This window comes from Alligator mississippiensis, chromosome 8 (assembly GCF_030867095.1).
Source record: "Alligator mississippiensis isolate rAllMis1 chromosome 8, rAllMis1, whole genome shotgun sequence".
Classification (NCBI taxonomy): domain Eukaryota; kingdom Metazoa; phylum Chordata; order Crocodylia; family Alligatoridae; genus Alligator; species Alligator mississippiensis.
The window spans coordinates 1,531,062-1,555,314 of record NC_081831.1 but is presented as its reverse complement, the minus strand read 5'-3'; the positions used below and the strand labels follow the sequence as shown (position 1 = coordinate 1,555,314).

Sequence of the window (24,253 nt, the reverse complement as noted above, 5' to 3'; positions counted from 1 at the left end):
CCCCTCCCCGCCCTTTACTCTCCGTGGCTGGCTCCTCAAGGCAGGGCGCGCGGTCTGACATCCCACATTATGAGGCAGACGGCCGGCTTTCTGGTCCTGGGATGGGATTCTCCCCAGCTGATGTGCCGTGGACCTGTGCCAGGGTTTCATCCTCCAGATGAGACTGCAGACCCTGGGCGGCGCAGAGCAGCAGCTGGGCAGGACGCTGCCTCTCCATGGAGATGGTTATCATGCAGCCATCTGGAAGTCTAACGAGCCTAGTTGAAATCAAGCCTTACAAGGATGGTTTAATTCTCCGAGTCCAGCCCCTGCCACTTACATCTCAAGCCACTCTGTAACAGATGGCTTCCGTGCCAGCCAGCGTGGCATGGGTTATGATTTTATCAGGCAAAATGTAGATCAGAGGCAAATCCCCGAAGGAAATCACTCTCCATCAGAAGGTAGTTTCAGCTTAACAATGAGAGATGAATCACTGTCCGCTCCTTCCTCTGTCAAAGCACCGGTCCTGCACCAACCACCTTCCCTGCTCTCCGGCCCTAGAGAATAGGAAACCAAACTCCTCTTCTCCGTTCTGCAGGGGGTTTCTGTACCGAAGCGGCACCGGGGCGCTGAACGTCGAGGCTTAGGGCCTTGATACACAGTCATTTTGGGCAGCTCCTGGAGCTCCTAACCCCGGATTGCCTGCACATTAACACCTTTAAGTGGCTTAAAGCACTTGTTATGTGGCTCAAAGTTACGCCACTCCAGGGCAGGATTATCTCCAATCCGCGCAACACAGCTCCTCTTCCACTGCGGCGCGGCCACTCCACACAGATGTGCTGCCCAAGCTGAAGGCGCGACTGCAAGCTAGCACTAAGCCAATCCACATCTGTGCGGCTCACAGAGTCACGTGCAACACAGCCCAGCAGCACCAAGAGACTAGAGGAAGGTTGCTTGAAGTGCCACTTAGCAATTGTGTAAGGAAGTTTTTGTCTGGTGGCTTTGCCAGGGCCTGCTTTACACCACGCATCTAAATGCAGTGCACGTTAACCCATGGAAGAGAGTAAAATGTTGGGATTGCTGGTGACGCGGAGGTGCCTAGCTCCCCACTGACAGCAACAGCATTAGGTGCCTGGGACACTGCTGAGCTTTTGAAAGCTGCTGGAAGTCCTTGGGAGGTGCAACCCAAAGACATCTCCAGAACTAAAACCAAGGCTGAGTGTTCAAAACCCACCACACTCAATCTACCAGCGGCCCTGAAACCAACACACAGTGTCCTGGAGACTGAACTGGAAACCTGCCAGCAAAGCAAGGCTCTAGATGGAGTTACTACCGCATGCACAGGTCCAGCTCTTCTGCCTCAGTAACCAACCTTGGAAAGGGGCCAGCCCAGGCAAGCAAGCAGAAACAGGGAAAGCATTTGAAAGCCACACCTTGGTACAGTGATTCAGTTCCCAGAAATGTCAAGACAGCCAGTCCCCAGTCCCACCGCGGGCTGGATTGCACCCGCCCTACGCCAGCGCGCCTGCTAGACTCCACAGCTGCACCTCTCGGAGAAGGATCTTGAATGCCGTAACATGCCGTTCCCTTCTCTCCTTCCTCCTGTTGGACACGTGGGCCAGTAAATCCACGGACGCAGCGTCTTTCAGACGCTCCTGCGATTAGCACGCACCAGCACACATGGCCGCTCCAAGCTGTTGCAAGGTGCCCTGACCCTCCAGGGACGAATGTGCATGCTCAGAGGAACCAGGTGGTCTACCGCAAAGAGCAGCTTTCACCCGCCGCACCGAACCGCAGCCACCCAAGTAGGAAGCACCAACAAAGCTGCTACGTGATGCAGGGTCAGTTGATCATTAATGGTTTCGAGGCAGATCCTCGAGTTATAAGCACCATCCTTTTACCTGCCTTTCCTCAGCATACAGTCCATGATGTTGCGCCAACATGTCTCATGAGCAAGGGCCGGGACTGGAGGGTAACTTGGGCCGGCAGCTCCCATACAGTCAGGGTTGTACCCGGTCCACACAGCATTTGCAAGCTTCACAGAACGCCCTGTCCAGAGCCACGTCTGCTCAGCGCACCGAGTCCCGACGGCCGCACCCTCGTCTGCAGGGTCAAGGAAAACCCAAGCACTTCTGGGACCTAGTAGGTCACTAAAGGATCCTTTATGCACTGGTTACTGCGTGTTGCTGTTCTCAGCCCACGTACAAGCCCAAGGCAACCCCCGGCCTCTGCAACTCCAGATTTAGTGACGGTTCAGAAGCAAAACATGCCTATGCTGCTAGTGGAAACACAAAGCAGCCGTGACCTACCTCTAGGAGAAATCACTGAAGAAAGCGTAATATCTATTGAATGCCACGTGTTGCCAGTCAGGTTGGAGAAAAGGCTTCTGGTAACCCCCGAGGACTCGCAACCAGCTTTCCTAGTCCCAGAAGTAACATCCGACGAGGGACGGTGGGAATTGGCTCCCACCATATTGAAGGCAGCAGCAAAGCTTTTTTCAAGTTCTCCGAGTGTCAAAAAGAGCAAGCCCGGCATCGTTTCCCCTGCGCCGAGCAACCTGAAACCAATGAAGGTCTCTTCTGGAGCAAAAGGATCCTGAGCTCTGCTGGTGCCTGTATCTGAACAGCCAGAAAATTGAGGTCACTTCCATTCCCCTTTACCCACGACCAGGTGTTGGTCTACCCCGGCTGGAGCGTGGACTCACGGCTGCACCGAATCCCTCGTCGGGTGCCTGGATCACTCAACCGGCCAGGTACGTCTCAGAACCGCACGATTGTTCGCAGCCCCGGTGCTTCAGTATTTCTCTGTTTCCTTCACTACACATTTGCCTAAAAACTGATGGAGAATTTATTCAAGAGCCAAAGTAACCAGCAAGCAGGGAATTAAACTTGGGTGGGTGGGGGCAGCAGCCCGAGCGGGACACCTCGGGTGGGTTCGGCATCCAGGGACGAGCTCCAGCGCAGCAGCGGTACCCAGGCCAGCTCGGGTGCATCTATGCTAGCTGCAGGCACTGCAGCGACTACAAGGCCCCTGCATTGTAGCACACAGATTTTGCTGTCAAAATATCATGTATTCACTTCTAGAAAGGTGTCGAGACTTGGCTGCTGAGTCTGTCTTTCAGATTCACTTGATGGTGTGCTCTCTTTAAATAGCATTGGCATAACCTTTCGGGCAGGGATGGGGCGAGGAGGCCAGCTGGGTGCTAGACACAGGAGTCCGGCATGCTGCCGTGCCAGGGTTGGCATCGGACAACACGCAAAGCTCCAAAAAACTTACAAAACCACGAGAAAGTGGCTGCGTACATCTCAGAGCACCTCTGCTGCCAGGAGAGGAGGAAGACATCTCCTGGCAGTCACAAAAGAGAAGGATCAGCCTAGATTTGCTGCATTAATGCAAGATGGTAATTTATGAGCAGCCAGTGCTCGTTAAAGCTCCCAGTGCTGAAAGGAGTAACCTAGATGGGAAGGGGGAGGGGGGACAGCTCTTGTTTCATGCACGATCAGCTGGTGAATTGTGCCTTGTTAAGAGGACTGATAAGTTCAAGATCTTCCCAGGAAAACTAATACCTTCATTTACCTCCAGTGAGCAGAGATGGTGCCGGGGAAACCAATTTAAAAGTGTTTCCTCACTCAAGTCTGGGTTTATGAGTCAGGTGAGGAAGGCATTTATGTACGTGGCCGGTATCGGTTCTCCCGCACTTCCGCACGGCTCGTAAACAGTGCAAGCACCGGAAAGCAGTCTCCTCCCCAGCACAAAAAGCCCGAAGAACAGGCGTTGGGCACCACGCTGTCAGGTACATCGCTTCGGCTTTTTCCCTGTTCAATGCTGAGCTGAGTCGCCGAACAATTAAAAGTGCATTATTGCAACATGCAGTGGGAATATGCAAGCCGCCCACCGGATGAATGCCGGGGGATTGTGGAGTGTGCTCAGTACGTGCGTGCCAGAAGCTTCTCTTCAATCCTCTCTCTCTCACAAGCTGCTACCAGCAGAGCCCGAGGAGCACGAACCAGATTTCAATGCCTTGCACAACCCAGCACCCGCTCAAAAGGGGAAGAGAAGAGAAGAGAAGAGAAGAGAAGAGAAGAGAAGAGCCCCCGTAAAATGGGAAGGAGGCCTTTCTCTCGTGTGCTTTGTTTTCAAATGGCTCGACCGCATTGGCAAAACTTACCCGAACTTTCACTTCTGGGGTGAGAACAAAGCCGCTGGTGTCTCTCGGCCCCCGCAGTAAAAAAAAAGCTGTCAGTGTTTGAAGTGGCCACAGACAAACCCTTCACATCGAAAGGCCTGTACTGTATAACTTCAGCTGTGCTGTCTCAGCACGCAGCGCCTACAATAGCAGCTTGGTCATGTATAACCCAGGAGCAGATTATCTCGTTGCATACGACACCGAATCCTTCCTCGGGAAAACTTCCGAGCGGTGGCTCTCCAGCTCTCTCGACTCGAGGCACCCCCACTAGAGTCAAGCGCCCCTTGGAAAATACCAGCTCTTACTTATTGCTTGATTTTTGACTATGGAAAAATACTAGAGCAACTCCGTTTCAAGCAACTCCGAAAGCAGGGCAGAATGCTTTTAACACTATTTGAAACCGCCGGGTTTACCCCGTGAATCATGTTTGCACGCCCAGCGGTGCTAACACGGGGGGCACCCCTGAAAGGATCTCAAGGCAGCCCAGGGTTGAGAATTGCTGCCTTAGATCAAACCAGGGCAATTTGCAAGGGAGCGCCATGAAAACCAGTCTAAACACGTGGCCTTCAGTTTGGATCATAATAATTCAGGTTTTTTGGAAGCCACCTAGGACCTGCTGTGTCCGTAATGAACTGCTTCTGCAAGAGTATTGTGGGGAGTACCGCAGCAGTGGCCCCGTGCAGCCATCCAACCCCCACGACCTGGGGGGAATCAGTCAGGAAGAGAAGGAGGACACAGGGCAAAAGATTGGAGCTGGCCGGATCCTTAATACGAGACAGCGGTGCGTTTACAGACAGGAGCCAGGGGACAAGAGTCGCCGACACAGCATTTGTGGGGTTGCAAAAGGCCCGGCCCCAACAGCGCCGTCCGCTCGCTCCGTGCGGCCCGACACGGTCGTCTGCCCAGCCGGCCGGCGCCACTGAAGTTTCCCACGCTGCGAGCTGCTGCGCGGCCGATTCAAACAAAGCCACTTCCCCAAACCTTTACGGCTGCACCAAAAAAACCAATCAATAAACCGCCCGCCCAAGCTCACGCTGAAATTTCAGCCCGGAGTGACAGCCGCAGCGATTATTATATAAGCCCCTAGAAAACGGGCTATCGGTGCAAGCGGGAACGGGCTCCGCGGCCCAACCTTCCTCTGACAGCTTTGCATTGACACGGCTGAGTCAGGCCTGCTAGGCAACTCGTCTCACCAGGGGCTGTAAACAAGCATGATTCATTGGCACAAGGTGCCTCGTTTCACATTCCCTAACCCGGATACGGACACGAGAGCAGAGCCAGCCAGGCCCAGGCACCGGCCAGCCCCAGGAAACCATCTGCAGCAGCTTTGTGCCAGCACACTGACAGCATTCGAGTTTTAACAGCTTCCTGCACTCCCAAATCACAGACAATGAGGGTGGGAAGGGACCTCGGGGGGTCACATCTAGTCCAACCCCTGCTCCAAGCAGGACCAGCCCCAACTGCATCATCCCAGCCAAGGCTTCGTCTGCTTGGGTCTTAAAAACCTCCAAGGATGGAGGTACCCCCACCTCTTGGGGTAGGCTATTCCAGTGCTTCACCACCCTCCTAATGAGAGAGTTTTTCCTAATATCCAACCTCAACTTCCCTTGCTGCAGCCTGAGCCCATTGCTCCTTCTGTCATCTGCCCCCACTGAGACCAGCCCAGCTCCATCCTCTTTGCAGCCCCCGGCAGGGAGGTGAAGGCTGCTATTCAATCCCCCTCGGTCTTCTCTTCTGCAGGCTCAATCAGCCCATTTCCCTCAGCCTCTCCTCACCAGTCCTGTCCCCCAGCCCCACAACCATTTGCATTGCCCTCCACTGCACTCTCTCCAATGTGTCCACATCTTTTCTGTAGTGGGGCCCACAGCTGGACACAGCACTCCAGATGTGGCCCCACCGGTGCAGAAGAGAGAGGACGAACCACTTCCCTAGATCTGCTGGCAAATGGAGGGTCTCGATCGCTGAATTTAGCCACAGTTTGTCCCCAGGTTATCAGCCAGGCCAAGGAGAGCGGTAGCGAGCAGGCAGCAAGACACCCTTGCGAGGCGGCTGCATTGCTGCGTGCTCCTGCCCCTCACGTGGCAGGAGGGAACATCTCCCGGGAAGACAGAACAGGGCTGGACCTGGCATCTGCACTTTCCCCCTGTAGTGAGTGAAGACTCCCAGCACGAGCACTCATCAGAGATGGAGCAACACGCGACCGCTCATCTCTAACGTTACAACCACTGACGCCTTGCAACGAGGTGGCTGGGGACGCGGGCGCGAACAGAGCGTAGGTGGGGGCAGGCCACCATATCGCTCGCTCCCATTGAAGGGAGGTGGGTTTACTCCATCGGTGCAAGCATTTACCCAGCGAGGGGGTCAATCCCAGGTCTGCCTCGCTCTTCAGCACCCCACCGCTGGGGAGCTTTCTCTCCCCTCGCCCGCAGGCAATGTCAGGGGCGGCTTCTGCCGCTTTTCCACGCGTTGCCCCTTTCTCCACCCAGCAGCGCAGCAACAATCATCCGACCTCTCTTGCTCCCGAGAAAGGAGGGTGCCGACTGAACGCAACCTGGCAAACTGCCTCTGTTTTTCCTTTCTTTTTTCTTGCAGCAGAGCCAGCCGATCCTTCCAGAAAGCCAGAGCGCTCCAAGAACAGCACTGGGTCGCCCACGTATTCAACATGGCCAATGAATAGGGTGGATCTTTATTTCTAAATTACAGTGAAATACCGAGGGACTTTCTGCTGCCAGAGGCCTTCTCCGTCGGGGAGGCAGCGTGAGCTCTACGTTCCCGCCACGGCAGGCCTTCGCTTCCCTCCCCGCCCTTCAGATCCCGTCCCAAACACTGCGAACCTTTAGCAAGATGCCGCACGACTCACCCAGTTCCTTAGAGCCTTGGCTTTCGCTGGCCAGCTCCCCCATCTTAACCAGAGCGTCGAAGTATCCCTTTGCCGCGTAGGTCACGCCTGAAAGCATCGAAAGAAAAAGCAGAGGGTGTTATCTGTGGGGACCCTAATTTATGCAACGTCTAGTACATGCAAAGCACGCCACAAAGCAAACAGGCAGGGTCCGAAAGGCTTACGGTTAGGGCTAGGTAAAGAGACTATTGGGGCAGGGGGCAGAAGGCATTAAAGCTATGAGATTAAGGGGTTATTTGGCCCCCCAAAAGGACCGTGATCTCTGAAGCGGGTGCATTTTCAAACATGCTCCGGTGTCTGCAATGCACGGCTGCCAGAGGCACGGCCGCGTCGCGGAAGAGCGTGGCTCTCCATCACAGCCCGTTCTTGTGGTTGGTCTGCGGACACTGCGTCTACACTCGATCACTTTAATCAGGCAAGCAGGGGGGTTTCCTCTAATCACGAGAACATGCTGTACAGCTCGGGCTCGGCACCAGCACATCTCTGCGGCGGTCTCTTCCCGCACATGGTACCGATTACGCTGCTTCCTTTAGCTGTCCTTCACGGGGGCCCAGGGCAGAGCAACAGAAAAGCCGGGCTGGAAGCTGTGGGATGGCAGGTGTTGCAAAGGGAACGGGGGACACGGGGCCAGGACCCACAGCTCGAAGCAGGGCCCCCCCCCGGACCTTTAGGCATCCATGGCCACATGCTTCAAACAAAATAATCTATGCACGGATTAAACAGCAGCGTTTCAAGTGAGAGATTCTCCAGTTCTGGGCCACATCGATGGGATGCCTTTAATAAAAGCACCCCTGTTTGGAAACTCAGAGTCCCCCCTCCAGCCCCCGACTGCAAAGTGTTGTGTGTTTCCTCCCCAGGGCAAACTTGATTTTTACTGCTGCCTACGCAGAGCGGCAGAATTAAGATGAGATTAATAAGAAAAAAACCCACACAACTCATGAATTGAGATTTAGTTAACATGGTTTAATGCAGTTGGAGACTGCCATTAAGTCCCAGTCCCCCAGGAGATGAAACACAAGAGGCCAGAAGAGCAGGAACAATTATATGTATTTTTTTCCCCGAGGCGGCAGAGCTTGCCTGGCAAATCCCACTGGTTACCTGCACGCTCTCCAAAAGCATCGTCTGAAATCTCGGCCAGAGGATGCAGGCCTCAAGGACGGAGCCTGAATCGCCACATCCAGGCAGCTTTTATCAAGAGGCAGCTGGACGCGGACCCTGAACTGGGAGGAGGCGCAGGGACTGCCGAAGGTGCAAGGCTCACCTCGCTCACCCCGCACATCCCTCAGCATGGATTCACTTAAGAGCAGCTCGACTATATGATTTTTTTCATGTGGCTTCTTCAAAATGATGAGCTCATTCCCTAAAACGGCCAGCTACCTCCAACAGACAGTGCAAAATGGGATCCTGCACGGCCGGCAGAAGCACAGGGGCCCTGGGAAGAGGCCGGTGCACGGCCCCCGAACACGTGCTGGGTGCAGGTCCAGAGACCAGCTGCACTGGAAGCCAGGCAAGATTTTAATGGTTTAATCACGAAGCAATGAAAGCCAAGGGACCATCCAGTGACCGAGAGCTCAGTGCCCTTCACTACTTCCCAGAGGAACAGATGTCTTCGCTTTCACCTCCCCAGGATTTTAGCTGCAGCACTCTGGGCGCGCCTTGCCTTCCTCCAAGCAAAGCCAAAATCAAGTCTCCATTAAAAAAATGTTTTATTACTATTTAAAAAGGGCCGCATAATCTTTGGGGGAAAATGCCACAAAAACATTTTTAACATCCTACTGGCCTCTAGAATTGAATGAGCGCCTCATGCTTGGACTATTTTTGAGTCCAGCGGAGGGCAATGAAAATGTTTGGGAGCTGGAGGACAGGACTGGTGAGGAGAGGCTGAGGGAAATGGGCTGATTGAGTCTACAGAAGGTAAGACCGAGGGGGATTGAATAGCAGCCTTCACCTCCCTGCAGGGGGGCTGCAAAGAGGATGGAGCTGGGCTGGTGTCAGTGGGGGCAGACGACAGAAGGAGCAATGGGCTCAAGCTGCAGCAAGGGAGGTTTACGTTGGATATTAGGAAACACTTTCTCACAAGGAGGGTGGTGAAGCACTGGAGCAGGTGACCCAGAGAGGTGGTGAACTCTCCTTCCTTGGAGGTTTTTAAAACTCAGCCGGACAAAGCCTTGTCTGGGATGATGGAGCTGGGGCTGGTGCTGCTTGGAGCGGGGGTTGGACTGGATGTGACCTCCCAGCGTCCCTTCCACCCTCGTTTTCTATGATTCTGTGATTCCCAAGAAGACGGCTCTGTGCCAGGGTTCCTAAGGCAATTTGCCCAAGACAGGCGTCGTGCCTCATGTCAGAATGAGAGGATAGTGGTGTGCAACCGGGCCAGGGGACGGGCACAGGGGCAGTCCATGGGCCAGATCCTGTGCCCAGTGCTGGCAGGTGTGTGCAACCCCATGCACTGGTCTGCCCATGTACCAGCCAAACCCCGTGCACCGGTGCCACCACACACCATCATTTGGTCCGTAGGGCTGGAAATCTGGCATCAGGGGATCAGCAAGTAATGCTTCCACGGCCTCCCCACCTCCCCTGCGGGCCAGATGACGTGGGTCCACGGGCCAGATCCAGCCCACGGGCTGGAGACTGAGCATCGCTGCGATAAGACACTTGACTCTAGCTTCCAAAATCCTCACCACAGCGATTCCCCCACGAGCACAGGCATCCTGTGACGTGCTTCGAGGACCGTGCTGTTGCCAGCCGCTCCCCTAGATGCTGCGTGGCCTGGTGCTCCCCGGTTCTCAGCTAGGTATGCATTTGCAGCTCAACTTCACTTACTTGCCAAGGCTTTCTCGTAGTTCTTCCCCATGGAAATGAAGTTCCTGAGGCTGGGATTGAACTGTTCCATGATCGTCTGGATGCAGGGAAACAGCAAAAAAAAAAAAAACCATAACAGATGTTAGCAAAGGTGGCTGGGAGGAGAGACAATTAAAAGGAAGAGGGTTCCCCATCATTAGGCGAAACCTCCCCATGGCCGCCTCGTGTATGCACACACAGCGACTGATTCACAACATGCACACGCGCCGCCATGCCGAGCGGAGCACCCTCCCACGCGCCACTCCATAGACAACACAATCCCAACGCTGTGCACACAACGGACCTGTTTTAATAAACGCGAGACATCACGACGACATTGCAACGTGCCCAGAGGAATACTTTTGCTCTCTGCAGGAGATAGCGAGCCAAGGAGAAACCGGATCGCAGGACAATTTAGGATCGGATCAGCCGGGGATGGGCTGGGATCCTTCCAAAAGCTGAGTAAGAATGTACTCAGCTGACAGAAACAGCCCGACTAGAAGTAACGCTCAGACTGATCAATGCGGCATTTTCATCCCTCGGGTACCGACCCTGCCTCTATGAGAGGAGACAAGTCCTCGCAACGGTGCCAAGCTGTACGGGCAGCAACGCAGCCAGAAACCCCCGCGCTCCCAGGGGCGCGGGATGCACCGGCGACGGCGGTTTCTACCCGGGTGGAACAACGCTCGTGCCCCAGACGGGAGCCGGCCAACTTGCCCGTGGTGACACCGAGCTGAAAGCCACCTGCCTCTGCACGGCCAGGGAAAGGCTTGCACGCATGCAGCCCGGGACCCCGGCCCCTCTTTGCGTGTCTCGCTTCGCTCCTACCCCAACAACCGAAAGCTGCGTGGATTTTGCGTCCATCCTTACGTACCCAGCTTGGCTCTAATGCTTCACGCCTCCAGCTGGCTGGCCTCTCCTCCTTTCTGCATGTGGCACACTATAGTTTTGGAGGCCTCGGCATGGTTTTCCAAAAACCCCTGGGTTTGCTAAGGTGTGCTATGGGGGCGCTCTGCGGGTGTGGCTGGATTCGCTTGGCCTTGAGCGTGAAGGGGTGATCCTGCCCTATCCTCCGCTTCCAGGGTAATGGAAGATGCATTTGGGGAGATGCATTTAACACTTCCATGCTGACGCGCAGGGTCTAAATGGACGTGCCACCCCCCCGCGGTAGCAACGTGGTTTCCCTCTGGGAAGAAATCACGGGCAGCGTCTGCAGCGACAGCAGCTGAAGGTCTGCTGTGAAGAGCAAGGAAGGTTTCTCTTTCCCGTGGTACGTTGCCCTGGTCATTACCCAGCCTCTGCTGAATCAGCTCATCAGATTAAGGGAAGGGATTAGAGGAACCTTCGTTTCCTTTTATCAGCAAAAAGCAACTGCTCCGGAGAGCCAGACCTCAGAGCACGCTCTGCCACCAGCCGTCGGCCCAGCCCCGATGCTTCGCGCGAGGAGTAAGAGCTGGAGCTAACAGCAGCCCTCGGGCATGTCTGCGTAACGCTGCCTTCAGGCCCCGTGGCTGGATGTGTGAGACGAGAGCCTCCTCGAGAGCTCGGGTTTTGACATCGAGTCTAACTGAGAAACAAGTCAGCGCCCACCAACACGAGACGCTCGGACAGGCAGGGAATTAGGTGCTATTCTCAGTCTGCTCCTAGCCGCGCGTCCCGGCCGGGTCTGATCCACTTACCGCCCGCCTGGGATTTACTTTTATTAACTTAAAGAGCGCCAAAATAAAACCGGAGCCTGAGCTTTCTCCTGAGCCAATATGCTCCTACCGCCTTTCCCTGCAGCATCCATCTGTCTCTGCTCCTCGCCCGCTCTTCCTCGGAGAGGTTCACACCCTTTTTTGCACTACTGTGCGAGTGCTGGCAGGGCCCAGCTGGCTACCTACAGCAAGTCAGCAGAAGCAGCTGTGCAACACTGCAGCGTCCCAGATCCTGGGCCCCGGGTGCTCAGACCTCTCCCGGGAACTTCCCATCCTCTTCTGGGAAATTTTAGCGAGCGAGGGCATTGGTGAGATGCACAGAAACCAACGCCGGCCCCGAAATCATCTTGTTCAGCAGCAGCCGTCAGCCTCTCCGTTCCCAAAGCCCAGGGGAACTCAGACCGGCGGCGAAGCTAACAAGTGGATTCAGCGCGGTACCTCCGCTTCAAGAGGCGGCCGGGGGACTGCCCTAAGCCAAGAGACGCCTCGGCTGGATCAGTCACTGCTAACCAGAAGCGGGCTCGGAAAAGGTTATTACAAAAACCATCCAGAGACCACGGATGAAACGGTGATCACGCAACGGTGCACCAGCTCCGAGCCAGGCCAGGTGCCACAAGGCAGAAACCGGGCCCGGCACAACTAATATTGCTCCTTTTTGTGTGTGAACTCGGCGTGGCCAGGAGGGAGGGAATGAGAAAGATCAACCCCCAAGAGGCACGCGCTGCAAGGGAAGCATTTTTTCCCCACCTTCCCATAAATGTATTTGCTTTAGGCAGAGGTAGGGGAGAAAGTAATCAGATCCCAACAAAGAATGGATCTTTGTGAGCTGGGAGCAGGCAGTGAATGGACCGGCCTCCCCGGCTTGGCCGAGAGTCATTCAATCTCCCGGTAACTATGGCATCTTACAGACCAGACGCAAGTTCAGCAGCTGAGCCGGGTGGGAAGGAGAGCGAAGTCTCCCACCTTTGCCCCGGCTGCAAAGGGGAGAAGCCTCCTTGCTCACGGCGGGGGAAAGGGAGCATTTACCCGGAGAGCGCTCCACCTTGCCGAGACAGCACCCGCCGGGCCCGCTCGCAAGGCTGGTGGGACGAAACAATCTTTGTTCTGCAAACACCTCGTTGGTCTAATAAAGGAAATCGCCTCTGCCACGAGCTCCAACTCCTGGTCTACAAGGTCTTTATTTGCAAGCTTTCGGGCACAGATGCAACGAATGGAAAGATTGCAAAGTTTCTCCCAGGTGGACGTGAAAATTGCTCTTTGCAGACAAGGTTCTTGGGGTAAAGCTGATCTCTTTTATTAGACCAACTCAAAATAAATGCCTGTGTCTCCTTGAAGTTGGCCTAGCCCTACTACGTGACCGTTCCCCCAGGGAAGTGGGGGGTCTCCGGCTTTCACATCCACTCGCTCCGTGTTGCTAGAGCGCGCCGCCAACTGCTGCACGCTCCCGGCAGGGAGGGGACCAAGACAGACAGACACCGATGTGGAGTAAGCTGATTAAGCATCTGTCACCTCATTTCAAGCTAGCCAAAACACTATAAAGCTCATTTTCTGCCTGAGGCATTTTTAGCCTTGGTTCCTGCTGCCTGGTCTTTTGAGAGTGTGACCGTTTAATTTGCTGCTGGAGATACAGCCACCGCGCCGCTGATCAAACAGCGTCGGCGGGGGTCTGCCTGCTGGGAGATCAGAGCAGCAGGTGATTAATTCCAAGAAGCAACGACCTCTCGGAGAGCTGCGCCGGGGCAGCCAGGCTGCGGTTTCACGCTCTCTTGCGGTCGCGGCGCGGACCTCGGGGTCTGTTAGCTCAGGAATTCGTTTTAATCCTCCGAGGCATTCGCGGCGATGGCTGCGCTCCGGCACGGAGCCCGGGAGGGCAGCGAGCACTCAACCCCGCCAGCCGGGCAAGGGGGACCAGCTCGACCTATGAGCGGGCTGAGGAGGTGTCCAGAGAGGCCAAAAGACCCAAGCAACTGGGACCAACCCTCGGCCTAACCGAGATCCTGCTGCAAGGTTTCAACATGAATTCCCTTCACCATCATATACATATATATATATATACATACATATATATATATAGACATATGAGATAGTGGAGGCTGGTCCTGCTTGGAGTAGGGGTTGCACTAGATGTGACCTCCGGAGGTCCCTTTAACCTTCATTTTCTAGGATTTTAATTTTTTACGATCACCCTCCAGCAGTGTAGTAGGCCAGTACTTCGCTCCGGGCTTTGACTCTCACGTCACCGAATGCATGTCATCTTTCGCAGGGCAAGAGCTTCGTTATGCAGGACTCCTAACGGGGGAAGTTAGATTACCGGGCGAAGCGCACGTTACTACCGATTCGGGCTGTTGGCCGACCTGGGTAGGCGAGTCCAAATAAGTAGTGGCAACAGGTAGAGGACAGCGTGCAGCAATGGGAGAACAAGCCTGGACCGACAGCATACAATGAACCCGTAGCAACAAGCTACTCCGTGGTTCATCTTCCAGGATTGTAACAGAAAATTAGCTAGGAGAAGTTAATTAACAGCCAGGCAAAGAGCAGCCCCGTATGATTCCTGAGCCATATTCGACGCATGTGGATTTTGGCAGGAAGTTTTGCCAGGAAGTTACTACAACTTCCTAGAAAATCAAAATAGGTGCATCCCCTCCGGCGCCCGCCCCGCGGCCCCTGCTGCACTTGCGGGGGTCCAGGAGGGGCTAGAAGCAGCAGCAAGTCCCATCCCCATCCTCCACCCGACCGGCGCGGCCACGCTTGCTCCAGACACAGCTGTGAAGCGCCGTGCACTCCTGCCATTAGTCAGCCCGGCCCCGGCAACTGGAGGCTGCATAACATTTACACAGAAGAAAGGCTGCCAGGATTTCTGCGGGGAAGGGCTTTAAAATAAATTTGCTAGGTTAAGTGCAATAAAAACCAATCGATACCGAAAACGATTTTGTGCAGCAAAGTCTACAAGGAGAGTTATAGATCTGATCAAAGGGAAACGTCCTCGCTGCCTGGAACCTATAAGCGATAAATAATTCAGGCAGGACCCAGAGATGGAGAGCGCTACCCGCGAGCAAAGCCCACAGACCCCCCACACCCCCTGCTGACCCTTTCCCATGGGCCGCGGCGAGTCGACCGGCGCAGACAGCCGCCTTTCCAAGCAAAGCTATGGGGGCTGCAGGCAAAACCCAGCTCCGTGGGCTCCTGGGGGAACGCTGCCGACCCCAAATCTCCCTCGGGGACCACTGTGTCGGTGCAACGGCGTGGGCGCCAGCAGCACAGGGATGCCCGTCTCCCGGGAGAAACATCTGCAGACCGAGAAGGGACCCGGCTCTGTGACTCAGCCCTGGCTGCGCCCGGCTGAAGCACGTTACATAACCACCTCAGACATCGCTCCTTCACTTTGAAGGACGAGTTTCGAGCTGCTGAGTGACAACAGCTATTTTAACAGGGCAAATAAAGCGAGGGGTGACGCCTGGCAGGAAGGGGCTGATTGCCACGTAACGAGAACGAAGCAGGCCAGCGCCTCGTCGGCGCAGTGCAAGCCGCGAGACCTCTCACGGGGTGCATGCCGGCGGCAAAGCTGGCTTTGGAGGGGCTCCTGCTGTCCTAGGGAGGTGGTGTTCAATGAAGCAGGAACATGGACCCCAAATATAAAGCCAGCAAGCTCCTCTCGCTTCCACGGCCCCCTTTTGACGCCACGTGGGGAGGGCAGGGGGGCTTCTCCGGCACGCACGTGCCCGTAGCTGGGGCAGAAGGAAATCCAAGAGACACGTGTGTAAAGGAAAAGAGAGAGGCTCTGAAACAAACCCCGGCCAGCTTGCCCGCAGCGTGCTCGAACCACGGCTTCGTGGCCCTGGAGTCCTCCAGCAAAACTCCTGAGCTATTTTTAGCGGAGCGCGTGGCGCAACGCTGGAGGAAGCGGCTCTCGAACGAGCACTCCCGAAACTCCCGCCGAAGCGAGCGGGCTGGCAAAGATGCGAGCACAGCCCCGGCCCTTGGCACGCAGGGTCGAAAGAGGGGACAGCCGATGGGTCGAGGGAAGCAAGTCAGGGTGTGCAGGCGTCCCTGGAGCCTGCTCCCACCCCCCGCGAGACGCAGCCGGGCTCGTAGGAGGGCGCAGCAACGCCAGCGTTCGGCACAACCCCGGGAATGAAAGCAAGCCGCATTCTTGCTCGAATTGTGCTCCGTCAGCACCACCCACGAGTGGCTGGCCTTCCACGTGCCGCCTGGGCAGAGCTGGGAAAACACACAAAAACCTGGCAGCGAAAGGTCGGACGGGCTTTGTTTCGTTGCACCGCCCGAGCCCCTGGGATGCCTCTGCGCTCGCTGGGCTTCTTAGGGCTTTATTCAGCTGCCAAAAACCCAACTAATGCAAAGCACGAGGTCTCCAGGCTGGGAAAGCGGGGGAGAAACGGGGCCCCGGGTCTGTCGGAGCAAGTCTCCTCTCCTTGCTCTCAGCTGCTACAGGATCCCTCCTGGGGCAGCCGGCACAGGCTGGGGCTGCTCCACCAGCTCCTTAGAGAGACTGGCAGCCGTCCCTGCCCCCTCAATGCAAGGGCAGGAAATAAAAGCCTCGTGCGTCTCTCTCCACAGCGTTGCCAGCTGATGGGGGAGGAGGTTTGCTCTGAACCCCACTGCATTGGTCGCTCCACCTGCCCCCAAGGCTGAGCACGCAGTAAAAGCCCCGCTTCACGCTGCTCCGAGGGGACGGTGAAGGAGCGCTGGAGGCCTGGCCACGGGCACGGGGGACGCTGCGACCTGGGCACCTCGGAGCAGGATCGAGCAGGTGCCCTGCATCAGACGCAAGGGAGGAGGAGGAGGCTGTTTTGCATTACACGGGTCAACACGGTTGTGCACGGCTGTGCGTCAGAGCACGTCAGGACCTCGCCCGCTCCACCCAGGTCCTTCAGCCATTACAGCCAGGGCTCGTTTTCGGACGGGCAGAGCACGCCGCCTCCCACCGTCCAGCTGCAAGGACGGGGTGCCCGCACATCGAGCTGCAAGCAGCGCCGCTCATGCCAGCTCGGCGGGCTATCTCGGGCAGGTCACTTCTGCACTGGCCTCGGCCCCGCCAGGCTGCACGAGAGCAGTAATGCCCGCTGGCAGCACAGGGTGCGCGAGCAAAGGTGAGCCGGACGCCGCTGGTGCGAGGAAATGCGTTTTCCCGGCTGATGGAGACATTTTAGGCTCCCTACAGCCACGTGCATCTATCTGCTGACAACCACAGCCCGCCCTGACAAGATGCGGCAGGGCTACAGACGGACCTGCGCTGTATGGACTTCCGATTGCTAAATGGCCATTCCTTCCTCAGGATCCCATCCCATTAGCTCAGTATTCATATTTAACACCGGAGCCACCCTTGGCTGTTGTTTCCACCCCGGCGTGTCCCACCCTGTGCAGTTACAACAACGCGCGGCAGTTTCAATGGGCCGAGTTTCTTCTTGGAGGAGAAACTCCACCGTGCTCATTGCTAAACCTAATCCCTGGTATAACGCCTCCCGTTTCCCCTGCCTCACCCAAGTGGCTGGAGTGAGTTATATAATTGGGAGCAACCCAGGTGTCCAGGTAGGGCAAACAGTCATCCTCCTGGCATCTGGAGCCGGGCACAGCATTGCACAAGGTCAGTGCACTGGAGGCCTGTGTCCTTCTCCACGCGCAGCGGGGCTGGAGGGCACCCAGCGCTGACCCCAGGCACTGCAAAGGGTGCTGTGCAGGTGCAAGCCCCACAACGATAGCATTTACCCCTGGGGACTGGTAGCAAGATCTGGGCTCGCCGGGATGTCTGCTGGAAGGGTGACCCATAAGTACAGGCCCCAGGTGAAGAAAGGCCACACGCGCACAGCCACCGCAGGAGTTTTGTCCCAGGCTTGATGAGCCGTCAAGTCCTTCCCAGTCGTAGCTGTTGGAGAGATGATCTGGGATTTCTGTTGCCTGGCCCACCCCTGGCTGGAAAGATCAGATTTGCTCCACGGCCCTGAACCCACGGTGTTGTGCCCCGAGCCCTGCGCTCACACTGACCTGCAGCATTTCATCAGGCAGACGCGGCAGTCTTTACCTTTAGCTACATCTGATCAAACTAAGATGCCCGTTCTCCTCAGCGTCCAATGTGGCTGCCCTGAAGCCCGTCGGTGACGCACGCTCCCATGCACGTGGTGCACATCCAGCGGGAAGAGATGCACGCTCCCGTGCACGTGGTGCACATCCAGCGGGAAGAGGCAGCAGGACAGTGAACACAGCTCTCCCCGTGCGGCGCTGAGGCCCTCGGCTTTGTTCACACAGCAGGATGCTGGTTTTCTCTACGAGAGCCTGGTACCACTGTGGATGGACGGTCCGGGAAAGAGGCAGGCCAGCAACGCAACATGGTGAAGACTAACGCAGCCAGAGCAACCGATGGACTGCAAGCAGCAATGGCCAGCAGCTGCTTTGGCCCCAGAGGTGGCTGCACTTCTGCAGGTCATTTTGGAAACCACAGGTCATTTCGGAAACACTTTGGGATGGGAGATGCTCTGAAGGTACAAATCATCCACCTCCTCCTTTCCGCAGGCCATTCATTTAGAGAGTTTTCCATTATACAATGAGGCCGAGGACCCCCCACGACAAAACTCAACAGCAATGGAGTAATGATATAAAGGCAGGGGGAAGAGCAGGTGCAAAAGCCATTCCCTGCACTGCCGGCGTCCTTCAGCTTTCCCTTTGTGCATGCCGACCTCCGGCTCAGCCCCAGCTCTCCCGTTGCATCTGCGCGCGGCCCACGAGGCAGTCACCACGCCGGGAGCTACAGGAGGTGACTGCAGCCCATACGGGCAACCACAAGCCTGTGCCGAGGGTGCCCCCATTGCGGCCTCCTGCCCTCCGAATCAACGTGCGGCCTCCCTGCCCCAAGGATGCAGCAGCGATTCAGCACAGAGCAAGGCTGAGGCGAGAGAGCCCCCTGCCCTCAGCGGTGCAAGCCCCAGGCTCTGCTAAGGTTTGCCAAAAACCTACTGGAGAGCAGGGGACCGAGCGGAGCTCCCCGGCGAGGTCCTGGCTCTGCTCCTTGGCCCATCCGCAAGGCCGCACGTGACAGGTCTCAGCCCATGCAGGTCAGCCCCGTCTGCGTCCCCGCACGACGCGAGGCCAACAGCACGTCCGAAAGCTCCTGGCCCAGCTTGCCCACACGCCATCTGGTATTCAAGCCAGCATCAGCGTGGTTCATGTCTCCACACGCCTCTTCCCTCACCGCTGCGGCATCGCTCCAAGCCGCAAGCCGCTATCTCCATCTCCTCTGGCCGGAAAACAGTCTCCGACACCTCTGCTGCTGGCAGCCACTTATGCAAGACATGAATGAGAAACACCATCTTCACGGAAACCGGCAGCCCCCAGCCCTGGCACAAAGGAGCACGCTGCCACTGCCACTGCCACGTCCCCGGGGCTGTTGGGAAGCGAATCCTGCAGGGCCAGGCTATTTCCTCCCACAATCCTAAGAGCTCGCCACGTGCCCTGGGGCAGCTCCTCGTCTCACCAGCTGCCCCACAGCCCCTCACAATGTGGGCACAGGGCAGCCCCGGATGCTGGGATACTGGCCATGCAACCGACGGGACCCGTGCACGATGGCAGCTTGCTAATCCTAGCCACGCGGCGATGCCACGGCACAGCTCGGTACCACGTGCTGACCAGCGTGCAAATGCACAGGCCTGTGGTTAGCAGGCAGCACAGAGGTGGCTTTCATCGAGAGCTTCTCCATTTGCCTGCTGCTTCTTGCAATGCAAATTCTCTTAGCCAGGGAGGAGAGCACAAGGCATGAAACACAGGAGGTGGCGCTGGGCGGCTGCTGGGGTGAAGCGTCCCCCCCGCCAGCCCGCATGGCCAGCCCTCCCCCCCATTTCCCCTCTGATTCACTTGAATGAGAATCTCGCCCCTTCCCTCTGGACTCGGAGATAATGAGGCAATAGGCTGTTATGCTAGCAATGACATTTATTACTTCTGATGTGTAGCAAATGACTATCAGGAATTATGCCTCCATTCACTCAAGACAATTAGATTTTTTTTTAGAACCCTTCTTCGACGTGGATCCTTTCATAAACCCTCGCAGAAAAACCGCCCTGCCATCTGAAGAGATCATTTTAAAATTAAATGGAAACTGGACTGCGGCTTCCAGTAACGCCATCCATCACCGCCGGATGCAGCCTCGTCTTCAGGGGAAGAAAACACGTCGCTAGTAGATCTTTCTTACTTTCTCCAAATGCAAACTCCCTGGCGCCGGCCCTGCCGCCTACTCGGCACCGAACAGGTGCTTCTCGTCCCTGGTTTCGTGAAGCCGGGACGGAGCAGAGCGCGCCCCTTTCACCGGGCAGGTGTGAACTTTCCCGTGTCCCCTCTCCCTGCAGCGGGCTGCGCTCCCAGCCATGCAGCAGCTGTGTGGTTGCAATGGGGTCCGCGCGGATGAATCAGCACGGGGGAAGTGGGATTACGTTGGCGGAAGGTGCCAGCTTCCTCCAGCTCTCCCTGTAATTACTACACATGTGTAGGCAGCTGATTGTAGTGGCAGCATCGGCGAGGGGGAGGCTGACAGCTCCTCCACCATCTCATTAGTGCAATCACTGGGAGGGCGAGCACTGGCTCTGGGAAATCGTTAGGAGGGCCTTCCTAATCAGCATGCCAGGGGAAAAGCCTTGGCGCGGGGCAGAGGGCAGGGGCTCGCTTGACACGAGAAATGAATGCCGGCTCCGGACCTCGAAGTGGAGGAGGGAAGGCGTCAGGGTGGCAGCGCCAACCAGCTCCAGCCGGGCCAGCAGCAAGATGGCACCGATGGCTGGATGGGGTGGGGACCGAGCTGTCTCTCCCTCGCCCTTTGAGCACGAAAGGGGCGTCCTGCCCCCGTCCCAGACACGGAGGTTTGCAGTTTGCTCGCTGCGCAGGGACGGCAAAAGACCCACCCTCCTCCATTTGCTCAGGATGGCCGGCCTCCTCCCCAGCCTCCCCAAGCCACGCTCTGGGTGCCGCAGAAAGCCCAGCAGAGCCCGGGGCCCCACCGTGCCTGAGCAAAGAGTCGAGATCAGCTTGCGAGACGCTCTTCCCCTCACCTAGGAAACCCTGGCGCTTAGGCAGCTTTAGGGAGCCCACGCCACCCGCGAACGCTAGCGGGCTTTCAGCAAGGCAGCCGGAAACAACGGGGTTGTTCGAGATGCGGCGTGCGGCTGCCCCAGGACTGGAGCTGCGCTTTGCGCTCTGCTCCCAGCGAGGATGGCCGGCTTCTGCTTGTTTGAAGGGGGCTTCGCTGGGACGGGCGACACGAACCCCGGGGGCAGCGCTAGCTTAGGGGATGAGAACTGAGAAACGCGCAGCAGGGAAACGGCGTCACTTCCGCCACGCCAACACATGGCTCTCCTCCTCAGCAGCACGCCCAGCTTCGCTCGCAGCTCGGCCGCAATCCCGCAGGCTTTGGGGTGGCCCCCATCACCTTTCTTTGAAAAGTTTGCTCAGAGGGACCAACAAACGTCCGACTCCCACGAGGGTCCCAGGCACGCCCTGCCAGCTGCCCGTCGCCACGAGGCGAGAGGGGTCTTGTCTTCTTAAAGGACAAAGCGAGCCCTGCTCGCCAGGAAGGTAACAGTTAATGCCATCTGCAAGACTGACGTGCTGCCTTCGTCCCACCCCCGCATCCGCATGCCCTCCCTCCGCCTGTGAGCCCCCTTCACCCCCGAGCAGCTGGAATGGTCCTCAACCCTCGGACAGGGTCCCAAGTCTGGCTTTGGGGATGGTGAGACATGGCGCTACTGCCCGCCTCGCCCTTCCCTACGCCCGCCACGGGGTTTTGTCCGCTAACACAATGGGCAGCAAAACACTGAATTGCACACACAGGTATCAAACCGGGCAACTCGAGGCTCAGAGTCAGCGCGCCATGGAGGCACCTCCGGGAGCATCGCGCCTCTTCTCAGGCCCAGAGAGGGCTGGGCATGAACCCACCCGGGTCAGGCTGGGAAGGTGACAGGTGCTGCCTTCCAGCCCACGACAGCACTCCCGCCCAGCGCCTCCTTCCAGGCCCCAGCCCGTCTGCTCGCGCAACACAGGAGCCGGCGAGCCACCCGGGCCCAGCGCCGGCGCGCTCAGGGAGGCCACGCCAACATTCACGCTTTCCCCCTCGCCTCGGGGAAATCGGTAGCCGAAGCCACGCTGGGCTGTGCTCAAAAGCCAACCCGTTCCCCTGCCATCTCCCTCCTGGCCCGGGCGCACACGCACTTAAAATGAAGTTGGGTTTTGCAAGTGCCAAAGCAAACAGGGCCAGGCTATCACGTGGCCACGGCAAACATGCCTCTCAGGAAGTTCATTACAGGGCTGAGCACAGGCTCCCGGAGAAATTGTTACCTGCACGGCAAACATGCTGTTAGCCCGGCGCTTCAAAGACAACAGCCACTGAGTCACCAGCCGAAGCCGCGCGGAGACTGACCGGTACCAATCAGCCCATTTTAAAGGCTGGCCGGCCGAGGCGACTCATCCCAGCAGCTATTGTCCCTCTGTTTGTACAGCTTAAGCACATACAAGCCAGCCAAATGATTAGCACGGCACTCCCGTCTCGGGGAACAAGGGCGCTTTCATGCCGTGCAACGGGCAACGGCGCCGGGCTAATGGGTAGAAGCGCCGCGGGCCTGCGTGACCCTGGCCTAAGGAGTGGCAATAGGCGTTTGAATTCGGCAAAACGGAGTCCGGGGCACACCTGCAACACCGATCATATCACCACCGAATAAGCCTGCTCTCCCATCGCCGGGAAGCCTCAGGCGAGCTCTGTGCTCCTCCAAGGCAAGGAGGGGGTTCGAGTTCCTCGCCTTGGCGAGAACCGGCCCTGAACCCCGCCGGCTCGCGAGGAAGAGGTTCGCTCCGGGGTCTGGGAGGCTCCTGGGCCTAATCGTTTCCCTCCCACCATTTTGCTCACAAATCACTGCCGTCCCCAGCTGTTTGCAAGGCAGGCCAGGGCGCAAGAGCTGGGGCTGAGCGCGCGGCAGCCCACCCCGCGTCCCGGCTGGGAGACATTTCGCAGGGGCGGTCACGGGACTCCACCGCTCTCTCCCTGGTGGGAAGAAGGGCGGAGGCAGCAACTCTTCCCTGGCAAGACCCAGAAAGAGAAACATCGCGGAGACTCCCCCAACTTGCAGACCCCTGGTGCGATCTGGCAGCGCCCTCCGAACTACATGCAGGCACCCAGCTAGCGCGGGCGCTCCCGCCAGCCCAAATGCTCTTTAATCCCAAATTCATCGGCGCGGCATCATCTGACGGGGAGGCAGGAGGGACAGGGACACCCAGCCTGTCTCCACGGCTCCCAACTACACAACGAGCCTCCCCTGCCGGCGATGCCACCCGCGCGCCCGGCTCGGGGGCAGCCTTCCAGCCCACGGAGGGTCTCGTGCCGGGCCGGGCCGTGCCGGGGGTCGGTCCAGCGCTGCTCGGAACAATTACAACTGTTGCTGGCGAAGGGCTGGGAGATGCTCCCGGGCGGCCATGAGCCGGCACCCTCCCCGGAGCCGGCTCCCAAGTGGAGCAACCCCCGAGAAGCCGGCCGGACCCCGCGCGATCCGCCAGCTCCGCGCTGGAAGCCACGGAGGGGCGATTCCGGGGGTCGCTACGCAAAGCTGAGCCCGGGCAGGGCAGGGCAGGGCGCGGGGCACGGCTCCCAGCCGCTCCTGCGCTTACGGAAGGTGCCGTCCCCGTGGAGGAGCTGCCACGGCCGGGGGTGGGTGAGTGGGGGGGGTCCCCGCGGCGGCACCTGTTGCGCTCACCTTGTACACGTTCTCCGTGAGCCGGTGCACCTCGTCCGAGCGCGACATGCCGGCCGGCGCGGGCAGCACCATGGGCGGCGGGCGGGAGCGGAGCGGAGCGGAGCGGAGCGGGCGGTGGGAGCGGAGCGCAGCGGAGCGGGTGCGGGCGCGAGTGCGGCGCGGCGCTGCCGGAGCGGCGGCTTTTATGGGCTCCCCCGGCCGGGCCGCCAGCGCCTCCCCGCCCCCGGCTCCGCCCGCCCGCCCGCCCGCAGTCAACCAGGGGGCGGCCCCGAGCCCCAGCCCGATCCGGCTCCGCGGGGGCTGCCGCGCGCGGCCCCGGCCCCGGCCCCGGCCCTACAGCACCGCCCGGCTCCGCACCGCCAGCCCCCTCGTGCCCAACCCCAGCCCCCCACAGCCACAGCCAGCGCCGCAGACCCCGCCCTGCACACCCTGTCCCCAGCCCCCCGCCGCCCTGATCCCCCTGACCCCCGGTGCCCAGCCCCCCGTGACACCCCGCAGCCCCCACGCCATAAGAGCTGTGCCCCGCAACACTCCCGCCCCTCGGCCCCGTGCACGCCCCGCCACGCACCCCGCCCGACCCCTCGCACCTCTGGAGCTACCAGGCGGCAGGTCTAAGGAAATGAAAGGACACAGTTTATATTTCGCGCGTGGCGCTCGTGGGCGCAGGGCGTCGCGGGGTCCCAAGGGGCAAGCCCCGTCGTCGGAGGGCTGTGCAGCGTGGCTGTCCGTACCTACTTACCCACCCGGTCAGCACCTTGCCGTGGCAGAGAGCACCTCGACCCCAGGGTCACACAGGGAACGGGCGACACTTCCGCCGGACTCGGAGGCTTGCGGGTCGGGGCAAGAAGGATGGCTGCTTGGCTGTCGGGAGCAAAAGGGGGTCTAGAAAGGGTCACAAAAGGCGAAGCGGGTGGATGGG

At 58.2% G+C, this 24,253-nt stretch overlaps 1 protein-coding gene across 5 annotated transcripts in view; it reads right to left on the bottom strand.

Annotated features, from left to right (window-relative positions):
- Positions 1-23,494, bottom strand: part of BAIAP2 (BAR/IMD domain containing adaptor protein 2) — a 77,313-nt gene extending 53,819 nt beyond the window's left edge. For 3 of the 5 annotated variants that reach the window (XM_014605276.3, XM_006270636.4, XM_014605277.3), the window contains exons 1-3: positions 23,335-23,494; positions 9,888-9,963; positions 7,026-7,112 (exon numbers count right to left, since the gene is read on the bottom strand). In XM_014605276.3, the coding sequence (XP_014460762.1) occupies positions 7,026-7,112; positions 9,888-9,963; positions 23,335-23,406 (235 nt within the window). In that variant the 5' untranslated portion in view covers positions 23,407-23,494. Of the gene's footprint in view, positions 1-7,025; positions 7,113-8,162; positions 8,250-9,887; positions 9,964-23,334 lie in introns of those variants that run through there. The other 2 variants (XM_059731966.1, XM_019482945.2) reach the window with 2 other exon arrangements.
- Between the last annotated feature and the right edge of the window lie 759 nt (positions 23,495-24,253).